Source organism: Daktulosphaira vitifoliae, unplaced genomic scaffold (assembly GCF_025091365.1).
Source record: "Daktulosphaira vitifoliae isolate Bord-2020 unplaced genomic scaffold, ASM2509136v1 Scaffold_5, whole genome shotgun sequence".
In the NCBI taxonomy this organism is placed as follows: domain Eukaryota; kingdom Metazoa; phylum Arthropoda; class Insecta; order Hemiptera; family Phylloxeridae; genus Daktulosphaira; species Daktulosphaira vitifoliae.
The window spans coordinates 3,172,689-3,188,600 of record NW_026099576.1 but is presented as its reverse complement, the minus strand read 5'-3'; the positions used below and the strand labels follow the sequence as shown (position 1 = coordinate 3,188,600).

Genomic DNA, 15,912 nt, shown 5'->3' with positions numbered 1-15,912 from the left:
ATACACACAGAGGAATGTATTTTTTTATTAACGAGTTTATTCGTCGAGCCGTTGACGATGATGATGATATTTATAACAATAATGTTAATAATGGAGTAGGTACATGAGGGTGATACGGAGAGAAATAGCAGACAGACAGCCGACAACGAGTCGGTCATGTGTGGCAGCAGTCAGTTCATTTATGGCTCAGGACCGGTACACATCTTTAAACGACCGCGTTGTCCAAGACCTCGGCGATACTGGACTCGACTAGAATTTTTCACCCCAGGAATATCAAGTAAGTTTCTAAACTAGTTAATGTAAAATATCACCTAAAGTTTCTATTTTACTATTAATTATTTATAATTTTAATTATTGTGTTAAAAATACATTAAATATTTTTTAATTATATTTAATAGTTTTTTCGTTCTGACCTATCATTTGGGTTACCATCAATTATAAGCTTGCAATTTATAAGTTGTCAAAGTGTAATCAATTCAAGGTAAATTAAAATGTATTTATCAGTAATAAACATTTTGGTGGAGATTTAAACACTATGATTTTGCCGGAGGGCAGGGGTATATTCGTACTGTAGTCTAATTAACTGTCCATATTTCATTATATGTATTTTGACCTTTTGCGAGATTTTTCCCTTAAAGTTAATTAATACTTAAGGAGTGTGTTAAAATGCATTCACATAATTCTGAATTCTGTCATAAGGAATTTCATTACATCACTTTGTACAATAACAATTTTATCATTTCATATTTACAATTCTCTTTATGTATAATTTCTTAAATTCTTCGGTTAAACTTTAGTCAGTTTTATTTAATTTAAGTTCATCCATTCAAAATAAATGAAACCTGATTAAATAAAACTGCTCTGATTACTATAACAGATAATTCTAATTTATCAATGATTAGGGCTTATCAATTTTAAACAAAATGTCTTGATCTGAAATTGATGTGTATGCTGAATGTACGATTATTTTAAAGATATACTAATTTTATTTATAAAACCTATTTAATCCGCTAAAAATACTTATTGGTTTTGAATTTATATGTAAAAAATGTTAAAATGTGATCATTATAATTGATCATTTATTTTAGTATATCAAAAATAATACTTTTTGTATGTGTATGAATTACTATAAAGTTCAAAAAAAATTATTATTTTACATCATCATTATGTCATCAAATTTCTTAAAACGCATGTTTGGCTTTTTTCTTACACTGACAGTAAAAACACAATTGAAGAAAGCTTTTGATTATTTGTTTTAATATCTAACTATTGTGTGTTAGACATCGTGCAGCATATTATGGTAAACAACTAGCTAAAGTACACCGACAAAGCTGTCAGTTGGATTTGATTGCTGTTAGTCGATTTGTAGCTACTGATAACCTGAAACACGTGTTCGGCATCCCGTAAAGCTATTAGATTCCTATTTATCTCGCGAAAACTCTTGCTTTGAGATGCTTCTGAACAATACAAATAAATCACTTATCTGTGATTTAAAGATAGAACTTCTCTACTTCTTAGATAGAAGCACTTCTTTTAATCCACCATTTAAAAATCCAATGGTTAATTTAAATCTTTATCTTCGAATACCTCTGCTAATCAAGATCCTGTAACAAAACGTGGCTGAATAAAGCATAATTAAATACAATAACGTTATTATTGTATTGAAGTTTTTAGCAATTATCTCTAAATTTTAACCAGGGTAAAACCTAATAGCAAATTAAATAATATTAATATGTTGTTGCATAACCTTTGATAATAAAAAAATACTGGCCAACATTTTAATTATAATTAAGTAAAATCTATTGAATACCACAACTAAAGAATCATTATTTTATCTTAAATGTTATTCATGGAAAATATTGTTATTTGTAAGTTTAAACAACGTGTTTTACAAGTTATAAGTGGATTTTAGAGACTTCTGATTCTAAATGTACCTGCCGGAATAATTTTTACAAGTATGAAAGTTATCTAAAAATTTGTGAAATCTAAATTTATTGTAAATTTGGCATAAGATATTAAAGCGTAAATTGCGTAGGTACTGTTCACAATATCCGGAAAAAAGTATTTTTAAATTTTATATTAACACGTTTGTAGTACAGTTATATTTTCTATATTTTTTGATAAAATTTCATAAAGTTCAAAGACACCGAGTTTTTTTTAATTACTAATTTCACATTTATGAGCATACATGTGCTTTAAAATTCATGATCAATTAAATTTAAATACATGCAATATTCATTATTAATTATCTATATTTTCAAAATAATTTATTACTTAATAAAGGACTACGAACTAATTTGCCTTATTAAATTTTTTTGGTTTATTACTTACTTTATCATTAATCTGTTATTATTAATATCTTAAATTAGTAATATAATTATTTTTTATATGAAAGAATCGATCTTACCGGTTCAGATTTGTATTGTACAAGTATAATTTGTACGATTTCATTCAAAATGTTTATTATTTTTTTATTAAAATAACCGTAGCATCACAGGCCGCCATTGGTTACATATTTATTTAATTGATTTGCAATATGATTTTAAATGATATGTATTGGTTTACTGATTATAAAGTTTTTAGTCTGAACGTAGTACTTAGTCTGTTTTATTATTATACATAGTTTTTAAATACCGCACTCTGAACTTGAAAAATTTTCCTACACTTACTATAAATATATTTAAATGCCCTTAAAAGAATCTCCGAATTGACCTGCTTATCTTTGTGAATTCACTGTAAATTTTCAGATTTCTGTGGCATTCTATTATATATAACGTTGTCATCTACCGACAATATTTTTGATACAACGGTATTTATTCGCTGTATTTTTTACATACTGTAAAATTCCTTCATCCCCACTGTAAATAACACCTCTCATAGACAATCATTTGGTTAATAGAAGAAACATTAGAATATAACTCACTATGGCGTAATCTCCCTAGACTGACGGGTCAGGGTCTAAGTTCGCTCAGTTGGTGCATAAAACTCGCGAATAGTTAGTTTGTGCTAATCGCGTTAAATTATGTGAAAAAATACAAAATAGTGTAACCTGTGGATTATTTAATTGGTATTAACTAGTACAAATATTAGTATTAAGAACAATATTAGAATCAAGTTTAGTAAAAAGGTAAGATTTATTTCTATTGCATACGAAAAATATTCAAATTAAGATTGGTATATATATATTATATATTTATCTAGACATTATAAAGTAAAAAAATCAAAATTTTTTAAAAAGAAAATGATGACGTAGTGCAATTAAAACTAATTGATAAAAGATTAAAAAAAATGCATTCTAAAACTCAAGTAATTCTTTCGTTATTAACTTACAGACACTATACAGCATGCTCTGGCAAATTTTAAACTTTTGATCCACTCATAATATATAATTACTTTCTTTTTAAAAACTTGTTAGAATACATATATAAAACTATAATGTCATAATAAATAATATACTTTATAAATTTCTAGAAGTATTTAAAAAAAAATCAAAATAGACATTGTTTTTATAGAGTCGATAATTATAAATAAAATAGTAGAAAATTATTTTTTTAATATTTTATATTTAAACTTTTAGAGCATTTGTAAAATTTTGAATTTTTTCTCATTTATATAATGATATCAAACATTGGTTTAATTGGTTTAGGATATTATTATTATAATTAGTTATTAAATATTATTATACTCAACAATTTAAAAACAAATGTATTACAAAATATATTTAGTGCATCGAAAGTTATAGAACAGACTGAGACACTATTATAAAACCTTTAGTAAATTACTAAGGCCGAGATGATTAATGGTCGCAATAGATTTAAATGAGTCTGAGGAACATATTAAATTAATAAAAACCATAGAAATTCGGTTGTCAAATAAATCTGGTAGCTACAGAAAAAAATTTCAAGGATAGATACAATCAACGTTAATAACAACTTTATATTTTTGTTGTGGATAAAAAAAACTTATACAGATGAACTAAAATTATAAGAAATTGTAAATTTAATATACATTATATTATACATAGACACGGAAAAAAATATTTGAATCTTTTTTTTTTTTAAACGTACATCAATTACACCGTACCGTCGAATTATGTTAAACATTTATATCTTTAAAAATAAGAATTATAAAAGTTACAGTAAAAACTCCAAGACTAACTTAAGTTAAAGTTCAAGTTAAAAAAAAAAAATTATTCGACGATAAACTACATAAGCTAGCATGATATATTTCTAGCACTGACAGTTAAATATTTATAAAAAAAATTTTAATTTGTATCACAATCCAAAAATCTTTGGTTTTATTCTTAAGTCACATTTGTATTAAAAATATTTATGTGAAAATTCTATTTTATAATTTCATTTTTCCAATAATTTAAAATTACAAGCTGAAAAGTGTGTCTCTCTCTCATCTTTTTCCTAAAATATCTATTGTTTAAAATGAAAACAAAATATCCAGTCGGTAGACGATGACAGTTTATTTATACTTAAACGTATAATGAGATTCTTTTAAACAAAATAATATTAACGTTCATTTTTATACATTTTCAGTATCTAAAACTCAATCTAAAAAAATATTTATTATTTCTTTTTGAATCGAATATATAACCCAACTTCTTAACAAGATTACTTTTTTTTTTAATTGACGTTAAACAAAATTTCTGTTTTTAAAACATAAAGTTATGTAAATCAATGATGTATCCGGATTTTTTTCTGATAAGGGTTGAAAAAATATAGCAGTTAAATTGATTTAATTTTGAGTGATTTTTATTGTACATACCTATAAACTGTATATATTACTTATTTACAGTATTTGTATTACATTTGTTAAATAATAATTGCATATTCATTTTTGTATGTTATATTTTGTTCGAAATTAATATTTATAGCATTATAATCACATTTCGGGGGGGGGGGGAAGCACAAGTCACCTAATCTCCCTGAATATGTCACTGTGTAAAACAAATATTTTATATATGCACATTCACACATTATTAATTAATAGAATATCGAGAGTTTTTGATCGTCTTAACCATTTGTATGAGCCATAACTGACTGATTTTTGTACTCATCTTCTGCTCGGTGTTTCAGAATATTTAACACAATTTGGACCATTAATTACTCTTAAATAGTTTTAGAGCAGGTATTTGTAAGGCGATTGCAATCAGTTCAATGTCCTTTAATAAAAAAATGTATTTTTTATTTCACATTTTTATACATTCCATTAATTGATACTCGTTTATCTAATCTTATATTTCTGTTCATCAAACATTAGATAAATAGCTTATTATTAATAGACTCTAAGGACTATGTAAAAAATTGTTTTTTTTTTGTCTGTAAGCATATGGCTTCATTAATCGCACTTATTAATTAACGTCTGTGAAGTATGTATCCAGTCAAGTAATGAATAAATTTCATTATATGTTTGCAAGAAATGAAGTTTCATCGTCATGTTAAGTATATTAAAATTCAAAATTAACCATTAAAAATATATATTATTATATTAATGTGAAATAAATTTTGACCATATAAACTCAAAATACATATTGATTAATATGTGTATAGAATATATACACAGTTATTTTTGAGCTATGAGTAGGTATTATATAGCAGAATTCCTAGCTAAAAGAATATAGTATCTACCTACCTGACTCGTATAATTATGCTGTTATGTAAACATACACTCTATGTTAAATCGGGTGTTGATAACAGAAAATTGTATGTAATTAAAGACGTTGTTAGTATTGTTTTCTACAATAGTTCTTTGAATTTTTAAATAAATATTCTTTTTGCATAGAGTGAACGATTATCACAATTATGATTCTTATATAATGTATTTGTATTACTCATCTCCATCTATTATGAATCATACGAATATTTTGTTTAATGTGACTTATTTAACTGTATCGTTAGTTGTGTTTGGTCAAATTATATTCACACGTGCTGGCTCTATAAATAGATATGTGTGTTGTTTAGTTAGTGGCAAATTTTTAACAAGGTTTTCGCGTGCAGTGGGTCATCACTTAATATTACTTAATGTCTATTAGAGGGCACGAGAAATAAGTACAGTGTTGTGTTTTTGAAACATGAGTAAACAAATGCGTTTCATATTCTGTATATTCAAGAAAACAAAAACAATTGTCACAAAAATGTTCTACGATCACTTTACCATAATATATTTTATACACTAAAAAATTAGTTTAATATTTCAGTATTATTAAGTAATAATTATCTGTAATATTAAAATTAGCATTAAATTCAGTTGAAGAAAGTTACTTTTACTTCGAAGTAAATTCTTCTTAATTTTGTGTCAAGTTAGTTAGAGAGTAATTAAACCTCTCGTAGAGATTTAATATCTTTATATTTCTCTTGGACGTCATTAATTAATTAGCGCGCAAATCTATTGTTATATTGTTATCTAATAGTTATGTATTAATAATTTTTTTTTCAATTAATATTAATCATGCATTGTGGACAAGAAAGAAAATCATGATATTATAACAGGGTACAAGATACCTTATCGCAGAAGACTGTTTCCTCATAAAATAATTTATTAAATATTCGTAATTAATTTTGATATACTTATATATATATATATTTATTAGTATATCAATAAATCTTCAGGTAAATTTTTAATTAATATTAAAATATATTTGTTTACTTGAAAAATTGTGATAACATTGCTGCTTAAAAATTTATGTACACATAAAAATAGATAATTATTATAAAAAAAACAAATAATGATGAAATGAAAAACTACTAAATCCTTTGCATTTGATTATGGATACGTCATGTTCTTTGACCCTAAAAGTGATCAACAACACGTTGATCACAATTTAATGTGTTCTATTGTACTGAAATCAATGCGAGTATTTAATAAGTAGTTCATAGAGTTACAAATCAAAAGACTAAAATAAATTATATGATTTGTATTATAACGGGAAAAATGCCTTCGGAAAAATTTTTATCCAATTTTTGAGCATTTCATTACTATTCTGAAATTTATGGAGATTATATATTTACTATAAATAAAGAGAATTTTTTTTATTCCACTAAGTAAGTTCAATATACTCATTATATTTCAATTTATTTTCATGACTGATTTGTTTAACTACATTAAGTTATCTATTGATACATTTAACTCACGCGATAGGTACTTTACTTAAGATTTACACGTTATATTAAATACTTTTGAAAACAAAATCATTAAAAACATATTGCTAGCAATTTATTTTTGGATAAGTTACCCATTATATTATTGATATTGAGAGTAAAATACTACGAATCGACATTTTGAAAAATTATTAATTCAAAAAAATTTACTTTTATCAATTAATTCTCTTTAAAAATACATACGTACAAAGTTCTTAACCCATACGTTCTATGGAAAATTTTAGATAGTTCAAAGATAAAATTTGTTTCTTTATATTCAATTTTTAGTACTTTTATGTCAAAATTTCATTGATCGTATTTAAACTTTTACGTGTATATTAAAAATACTATATTGGTATGTGACAATTTTTGGATAATTTCAACTTTTACTATCGCATTTAGATATTTTTTTAGAAGAAAGGAAACTCAATATTTTTGATGATGTCATTTATTTTCTTCTAACTTACCTTAAAGAAAATTTTTATGTAAAAATATTATTAGTGTGTCGTCATAAATACTAGTTCTTTGAAATTTGTGTAGTGCAAGTCCATAAGCGTAATTTCAACAAAATTTTCGGATATTTTGAACAAATTAATATCTAATTTTCCCTCCTACATTTTTTAATAATAATATATAGTTTTTTTAAAAATTATAATTTATTTACGTAAAGTAGTTAGTCGGCGTAAAAATCCTGTCAGATAGTAAAGAAAAAACGAACCCAAATAATTAGGATAGAGGCAAAGAACGGTGATAGTTTTTCTAAAACGTTGGATGTCCTTCTAAGCCTTACCATAATTTGCATCTATGTATAAGTCTAAAGAGGCAATCGATCCCATTTAAATACTCCCTTGTAATTATTGATTGTTTTATAATGAGTTATTGGATAAAAGGAAGTTACAAAACCAAATATTCCATCAATATATTTGGCGACAGTAAATACTAATATGTTTAATGTTATACTTCAATATTAAAAAAAAAATTAATTGAGTTAGACTTGAAATAATTTAATTGAGTACTTGTGCTAATTAATTAAAAATAAATACAATTAACCCAACATCACAAAAAACACTTCAAAAATCAACGGGTATACTGACGCATATACACAAAGAAATATGTCTAGAATTTGTTTGACCCAAATTATGAAAACTTTTCGACTTTTTGGTATTGCAAATATACATTTTTTCGAATAATTCAATTATACTTATTAGAAATAATACATTCTTAGCTACATATTATTTATGACGACATTTTAATAAAATTTTAACTTAAGCGTTCAATGTTATAACTATGAAATATTATTTTCTTTTACAAACAAACATGATTGTTTAATTTTAACGAAACAAATATGAAAAAAAATCATATATGACTTTAGTAGTTATAATAGTAACATAAATGACGAAACGCTATGTTAGTATTGTTGTCGTTGTATTTCCGGTATGATGATAATTTAAAACACTTTAACTATTGATTGTTACATAAATATCTTAATCCCGTAGAGTATTTGATTTAAATAGATTTAAATCAGAGTAATTTGAACTTTTTAAATATTTTATGAAGTCCTTGGCGTGGTCATTCCGTATACAAAGTAATCTATTGGTCTTTTACAGTTTGAATTTTACTAATACATCCAATTACCCCTCCGTATACTTTAATTAAGCTATTGTTAAATGAACATGGATCATTAACATACACAACTTTAAAATTCACAGGCTCTGTAGGTTATTTATTAGAAATAAGCAGAGCTATATAAAGTACTGTGTTTGAGTAAATATATTTAAACAATTAAATGAATACTTAATAATTATAATCAGTTGGATTTCAATACTATTTTGTATTAAATACTTAGAAATTTCTCATTTTTATACAAAAATTATTCATTAAAGTAAACTTTGAAATTTAAATTAAGTTTTATCAAAATATAATTTTAACTTCTTGTATAGTAAAAAAAATAATTTACTGTAACTTCCCATATTAATAGATTTTCTTTTACATATACCCTTTTATCCACTTATTGCATCTATAAAAAACAACTGTTTCATAGAACAAACATTGAAGTGTTAACAGAGAATCGAAAAAGACGCCTATGATGAAAATAACATTGAGTATACGAATTCAAATATAAAACTATTTAATCAAGCAATATATACTTGATTTTATATGTAATATTCTATAAACATAATAATAATTTGAACCCGGGTTGTTAAAAAACATGTTTTTAAAAAAATCTTTTAAAAACATTCCATAAGACCAATGCAATTTTTAACATTTTTGATTTTTTAAATAAGCAGTGATTAAAACATAATTCTGATTTGAACAACATTTAAAAAAAGTCAATTCTAATCCATTAAAAAAAAAATTAATTTGTATATTTTTTTATATTTTGCGGCGATTATAAAAAAAAAGTTTATTTACTTAGTTTCATCCATGTATTAATTTTATTGTGCTTGTAGTTGTAAAAAAATATTACCAATACTTCTTTTATATATTGAATAGTATTTCAAATAAATATCAAATAAGTAGTATTTTAAATACATTTAATAACTATTCTTTACAACACTGGTTGGTTAATTGCAACACATACAAATTACCAACCTTTAGTACTAAAATAAATTGCGATGAATTTTGTTTTACTTTAAGAAAATTGATTGCGCAAATGTTATGATGATAAATAAAATGTAATATTTAATAAATAAACTTCTGATAAGTGATAAGATAGTTCAAAAGTTTGGGTAGTTTGGTTTAAATTTAATAACTTATAAAAATGGACCTCCAAATTTTTCGTCTTATCTTCAAATAGTAATAAAATATTTAAAAACAATTTCATTTATTATGAATTGCAACGATGTTATACTTTTGTAATAAAAATTTTATACTATTCAATATTTTTTCCTTTATATGTTCTATGATTTATACATATATGACTTAATGGTTTACGTGCTAAGTCTTACAAAGTATTTTTTGCGATGCTTTAAGAATTTCAAGCAATATTTTCTTAAAAACAAAAGTTTTTTTCTAATCATCTTAAATAATTTAAATTCATTCATTATTCAAAAATGAACACTTATTCTGTTGTTGTGGAGCAGTTCTGAAATTAAAAATTTGGAGGAGAATCGAACAATTTGTTTTACCAACTGAGAATAACAGTTAATAGTTTAACATTTAATTAATTTTTTTGTAATAATCTCATTTACTGAAAATTTTCAAACATTGAAAAAATAAATATTTTTAGTAGAACGATTTGACTGACGGCTTCTTATTAATGATTACTTTAAATTTCAAACTTATAGAAAATATGGCTTTTACAATTTGTAAATTGACAAAAGATCTAAAGATAAATATATGTTTTATTAAAAAAAAATGTATTCATAAAAAATAATAAAGAATTTCGACGTTTGAATTATGATCAGGAAATGAATTAATGTAACTATAATAGTTGTCAACAAGTCCAACGTTTATTATTTTTAGTTCAGCCTATCTTCTCAAAATAAATATTTTCAGCATTATTTCTCTAAATACATATTGAATAACCATGTAGACTGCATTAAGGTTTAAATTAGTTTATTTTTAGCATCTTCTACTTAATTTAACCGATTGTTTTTATTGTTAACGTAGAGGTAAATAATAATATCGATGATATACGTTGGTTTGCCTATTTTGATGCATATTTAAATGCAAGTCGAGGCAAATAAACTCACTTGTGTTTATTTTTCAGAACTGTTATATTGAATTATTCTTTAATAATTAAATCTTTAACTCTATTACACACATTTCAGACGCGATTTGTGCTATGAACGCGTTGGTAATGGTGATAGTGTTGTTGTTGGCCAGCCACGTTAACAGCTCGCCAATTATCAACTTCTCGTGGGATACGCCGAGGCATTTTTGTGGATCACAGCTAGCAAATGTGTTAGCATTGATTTGCAGTCATGGATACAACTTCCATCCGGTTAATGATGGTGAGTGTTAATTTGAACATGTTTTTTTAACTTAACATCAATAGAATTTGTATTGTATATCAAGATATACAGAATGTGTAACTTCTACTAAAAAACTAAAAAAATAGGGGAGGAAGTTCTGCAGAAATTTACTCAAAATGGTTCAGATGTACCCTTTTGATGTTTCCTTCTTTGGAAAAAGGGAATAAAGAATTTAAATATTCTTGTAAATTTTGTTGAACTATTTACATGATTATAAAATAAAAAATTGTTGATAAATATTGGGAATGGTTGTCTAAATGTCCATGAACTAAAAAAAATTTGATCTGTAAAATATTTATCTCATATTTTGAAACATAATTGGATATATATTAGTAGTAATATATATTTAGAAGTTTTTTAATTAATGTTGTAATTATATTATATGGTTCTTTTATATAATATCAAATATTTAGATAAAGTATAGTTCAGGTGTATAATTTAAGGTCTTATTGGTTTTAGATGTAACTCCTCCTAGCCGCCGACGTAAAAGAGTACCTATAGTAGAAGAATGTTGTGAAAATACTTGCACGCCTCACCATTTAAAAGCTTATTGTTGGGAAAATCAAAGGTTAGTTTAGAAAGTTCAAAAATGTTTAGCATGTATAACAAAAATTGCTTCAGTTAACAACTATTTATATATTATAAATATTTTCCAACTCTTTTAATGCCAAAAAATTTGCTATTATAACATAATATAATTTAAATACTTCTTAAAAGTAAATAAAAGTATTATTATGACACAAGAGTACCATACGCCTAGTACCTATGTCTAATTCAATTCAGTTATACTTTTTTGTATTTTATTTTATATCCTGACGAGACGGTGTAAAATATCATTTCTTAGTAAATTAATTACAGCAGCGGTTTATCACTAATTTATAACATGTAATTTTTGCTACACGACTTGGAGATCTTATTACAAGCAATTCATTCGATTAATTCAACTATAGTATTTATTTAAATTATATATCACACTGTTGTAAACATCGCTAAGTTATTAAAAAAATTAAACTTTTTTCAATACAGGAAGTTGAACAATTTCTCGTAGAGTTTTTAATGATTCAGTGGCATTTTTTAATTGTACAGCATTATGTATATTATGAAAATAATAATATTTTTATAAAATTATGATAACGTTAACAAAACAAGCAGTCTAGGTTGACTTACAAATCTATACTCTAAGGTGCTTATTAATGCTTAAAATAACATACACTTCTCAATTGTGATTAAAGCTGAACACATATTAAACTATGTATTTAACGGCATTGGATTCAAAATTATCAAAAAAAAAGATTCTGATTGGCTACAATTTGTCAATTCCCTATTTTTTTATTTATTCTCCAATAATATACCTTATATGTATATATATATATATAATATAAAATTAATGTTACAAAAAAGTCTATTCTATAAACGCTCTTTAAATGTCCGTCTTTTTGATAAAAATCAACCTCCTGTGTTTTCGTATTACTTACAAATAAGTAACACAGTCTCATTCGCATAAGTCTATGCAACTGTTGTTTTTCTTCATCTTCATCAAACCATGGTTAATAGTTTATCTTTCTTTACATATTCTAGTTTAATAATTTCATCACTTTGTAAACGAGTGTCAATATTAACAGCTAAATGTCATATTGTGTTTTTTAAATCGTTTGTTTCTTTTGCTTATATACCATTTCGCATTATCTACTTTTAATTTATATTTTACTTCTCAAAAACCAGACAATTATAAAAAGTTTTTTGTTTACACACACTATTACAATTTACAGAGCTGATAAGAGTGCTTTTGGGACAAGCTTAGAGAAACCCTCTGTAGAAATATTCTCTATACCCCAGATACCTCCCGTGAGACAAAAACAAGAAGTAGACAACAGTTTACTAGTCGATCAAACGACTATCAAAACAAAATCAAATAGTATTATTCCTAATTCTAAAGAAAATAATAGGAAAACAAACAATAAGCACAATTCGACCCCGCACCCACCTCTATATATAAAAGTAAGAAAACTAATATGAAACCAATCAGAATCGCTGGCGCACCAATAATTAAGTGCATGTGTTTAAGGAAGGTCTTAGCAACGCATTTGATCAATATTTAATATAGTACATATTATCAGTGGCGTAGCTTTGACAATTATTTTATGCCAGTAATGTGATAAACTATTCGAAATCCAAATCAACCCACTGATTTTTGATTTGAATTTTGAACTTAAATATAAAGTTAATCTTTAAATACGGTTCTGGTTCTAATTTTGGATTAAAATTTAGTTAGAAAATGTTAAAATTAATTTATAAATAACTTATTATTTGTCACGTCACTGTGAATGGGTATTCAAATTGAAAGGGTCTTTAGAAAATAAACTATATTACTGAATATTAATAATTGTTTGCAATTAATTTTAAATGAAATTATACAAATTTCAAGCTTTTATTATGTAATGAATAAAACAAAAACTAGCGAGTAATGATTACTTTGTATTTCACTTTTGGTGTTAACGCAAAGATATCCATGGTTGCCACAAATTCAAAAAATTCAAAATCCCCGAATTTTCCATAATTTTCCAGTAAATTTTCAAAAATATTTCATATTTAGCTTAAAGGATGTAGACATACATAATTTACTTGAAGACGTATAATTTCATCATCATCCCAATATATTTGTATTGTAATTTGTTAACCATTTGAATTTTTTTAAACGACGGTGTTACACCTCAAAAACACTTTTGTGCACAATGGAACAACAAATTTGAATGCATGGGTATTATGTCCACCACACTAATAACTTTCTCCTTCTTTTCCTAATCGAGAGACGTAGGTATAGAATTATAGAAATCTTTGTCTACATAAACCACCATTTTAATTTTTTAAATTAAATTATAATGATTTATACCCCAAACCCCTCTTTTATATAGGACGTTCAAAATCTGATAAAATACTCATTTTCTCAGAAAATAATAAGAATTTAAAATTTTTGTAAAGACAAAAAACATTTGGTTCAATTAGCTCCACAATTATATGTAATTTAATAATTTTTTTTAATTCCTTTAGAGTTCAAAATTTAAAATTTAAGTTTCTTAACTTAAACTTGAACTTACTTAACTTTAAACTTAACTTGTAACGCCCATTTTTAACTAATTTATGATAGAACAAAAAATAACAAATAAATTTGTTCCAACAATTTTTTTAATTGATGAACCGTTTACACATTACAAGTATTTTAATACATAGAGTCTGTGTGTAGTAAGAGTGGTTACAGTTTTTTTGATGTATATGCACTCCGTCAAGTTAAAAAGCTTAACATATTGGGTCACCCTGAATAGTCTAAATGTATGATAGGTTTAATTAATTTTTTATAAAATTCTAGGAAAAATCATAAAAATCCCTAGTATTTTCATGATTTCCTTGACCATTTAAATTTTTAATCCCCTCACTTTTCTAGGTTCTTCAGGCAAACCATGATATCAGTCAAGATAGGCCATATGTACAGTGTAACAGATCCAAAAACACATAATCTCAAGGGTATAATATTAAAGGAGCGTATCAATCACAGCATTTACTTTTTATAATTTTAACAATATTGTAACATAGTAAAAATGGCAAATGATATATGGAGAAATTATTTATTTTTTCTTGGTTAAAATGGAGTATAGAAGTTTGAATTGTTATTTAGGAGATAAATGTATTGATTTTTTGCTTCTATAATTTTAGATACTCGACCCTCTCATTTTATCACTAACAAGAACAAATATATCAACCAACTTAATCACAAAAAAATTACAATTTAAAAATGTTTACTACTTTATTTAATTATAGTTATGTTATACAAAAAAATTATTCAATAATAAAGAAAGGTCAAATGTTATTAAGTTTATTGCAGAAATATGATCTCTTGAATTTTTTAAGTTTTTAAAATATTTTTATACTTTTATAACTATTAAATATAAAAATATTTTTCAATTTAAATTATTTGAGCTAAAATCTTCAAATTTGCTATTAAAATTAGGTTTAAAACTTGAAACTCATTATTTTTTTACATTAAAATCATTAAATTAAAATATTTTCTTTGCCAAGTACCGTTATTTGAATTGTTAACTTCCTCGTACTGAATATAATTGGCTACGCTACTGCATAAGGTGCATAGTTTATTTGTAATTCGATTCATAATATTCCTAAATAAATGATAATTATTCTAATTATAATTTTAAACATAACTAATTTGAATTTTTTTTTTTCAGTCGATAAACGTTCAAGAACAAATCAAAGTTCCAGGACGTGTGAAAACGGTAACACCCTACTTTGACAAGATGCCATCACAAGTCAATATCAATTATAACTAAGATGCAACACTGTAACTCAGGAATATCATCTTTTTTATATCCTAGAAATTTGTAAAGAACCGTAAACTTTTAACGCTGTCATTTTACTTATGAATTTATATATTTTTTTACCTTCTTCCCCCTCTTTTTCATATTTGACTGCGTAGAAAATAATGGCTAATTTAACAAATTCTATAGTTACAAGCCCAGTGTTGTTTTATTGGTAGGTAATTGTATAAATTAGAGTATTTTATAATTGTTTCGTTCCTGTGTTAAATTTGCACTAAGATATTAGCGTTATGATTGTCGGCGTGTAAAAAAACAAATAAAAATTATTATAATAATAATTATAAAACGTGTCTGTGATTTTACGACAATTTATTATGTCCATTATATGGAACATAGAATAATAAATTACTAATTATTTGTGTAATTTTATATATGCGTACTGTGTATTAATTATATATAATT

The 15,912-nt window shown here is 24.9% G+C and overlaps 1 protein-coding gene across 4 annotated transcripts; it reads left to right on the top strand.

Annotated features, from left to right (window-relative positions):
* Positions 1-15,912, top strand: LOC126907081 (uncharacterized). Of its 4 annotated transcripts, XM_050688110.1 has the most exons (6): positions 185-277; positions 399-481; positions 10,922-11,104; positions 11,585-11,693; positions 12,895-13,123; positions 15,361-15,912. In XM_050688110.1, the coding sequence occupies exons 3-6, from the start codon at positions 10,936-10,938 to the stop codon at positions 15,460-15,462; spliced, it is 609 nt and encodes a 202-aa protein (XP_050544067.1). In that variant the 5' UTR covers positions 185-277; positions 399-481; positions 10,922-10,935; the 3' UTR covers positions 15,463-15,912. The 4 variants fall into 4 exon arrangements, with proteins under 4 accessions (XP_050544065.1, XP_050544064.1, XP_050544067.1 ...); XM_050688108.1 differs by lacking the exons at positions 399-481; positions 15,361-15,912 and adding an exon at positions 14,565-14,981 and having other exon boundaries at positions 1-277; XM_050688107.1 differs by lacking the exon at positions 399-481 and having other exon boundaries at positions 36-277.

Excerpts from the sequence above, each read along its gene's own strand:
- LOC126907081 (XM_050688107.1), top strand. The coding sequence starts at position 157 with ATGTGTGGCAGCAGTCAGTTCATTTATGGCTCAGGACCGGTACACATC. Across the intron at positions 278-10,921 it reads TTTCACCCCAGGAATATCAA|ACGCGATTTGTGCTATGAAC; the intron begins GTAAGTTTCTAA and ends CACACATTTCAG. Across the intron at positions 11,694-12,894 it reads TATTGTTGGGAAAATCAAAG|AGCTGATAAGAGTGCTTTTG; the intron begins GTTAGTTTAGAA and ends TACAATTTACAG.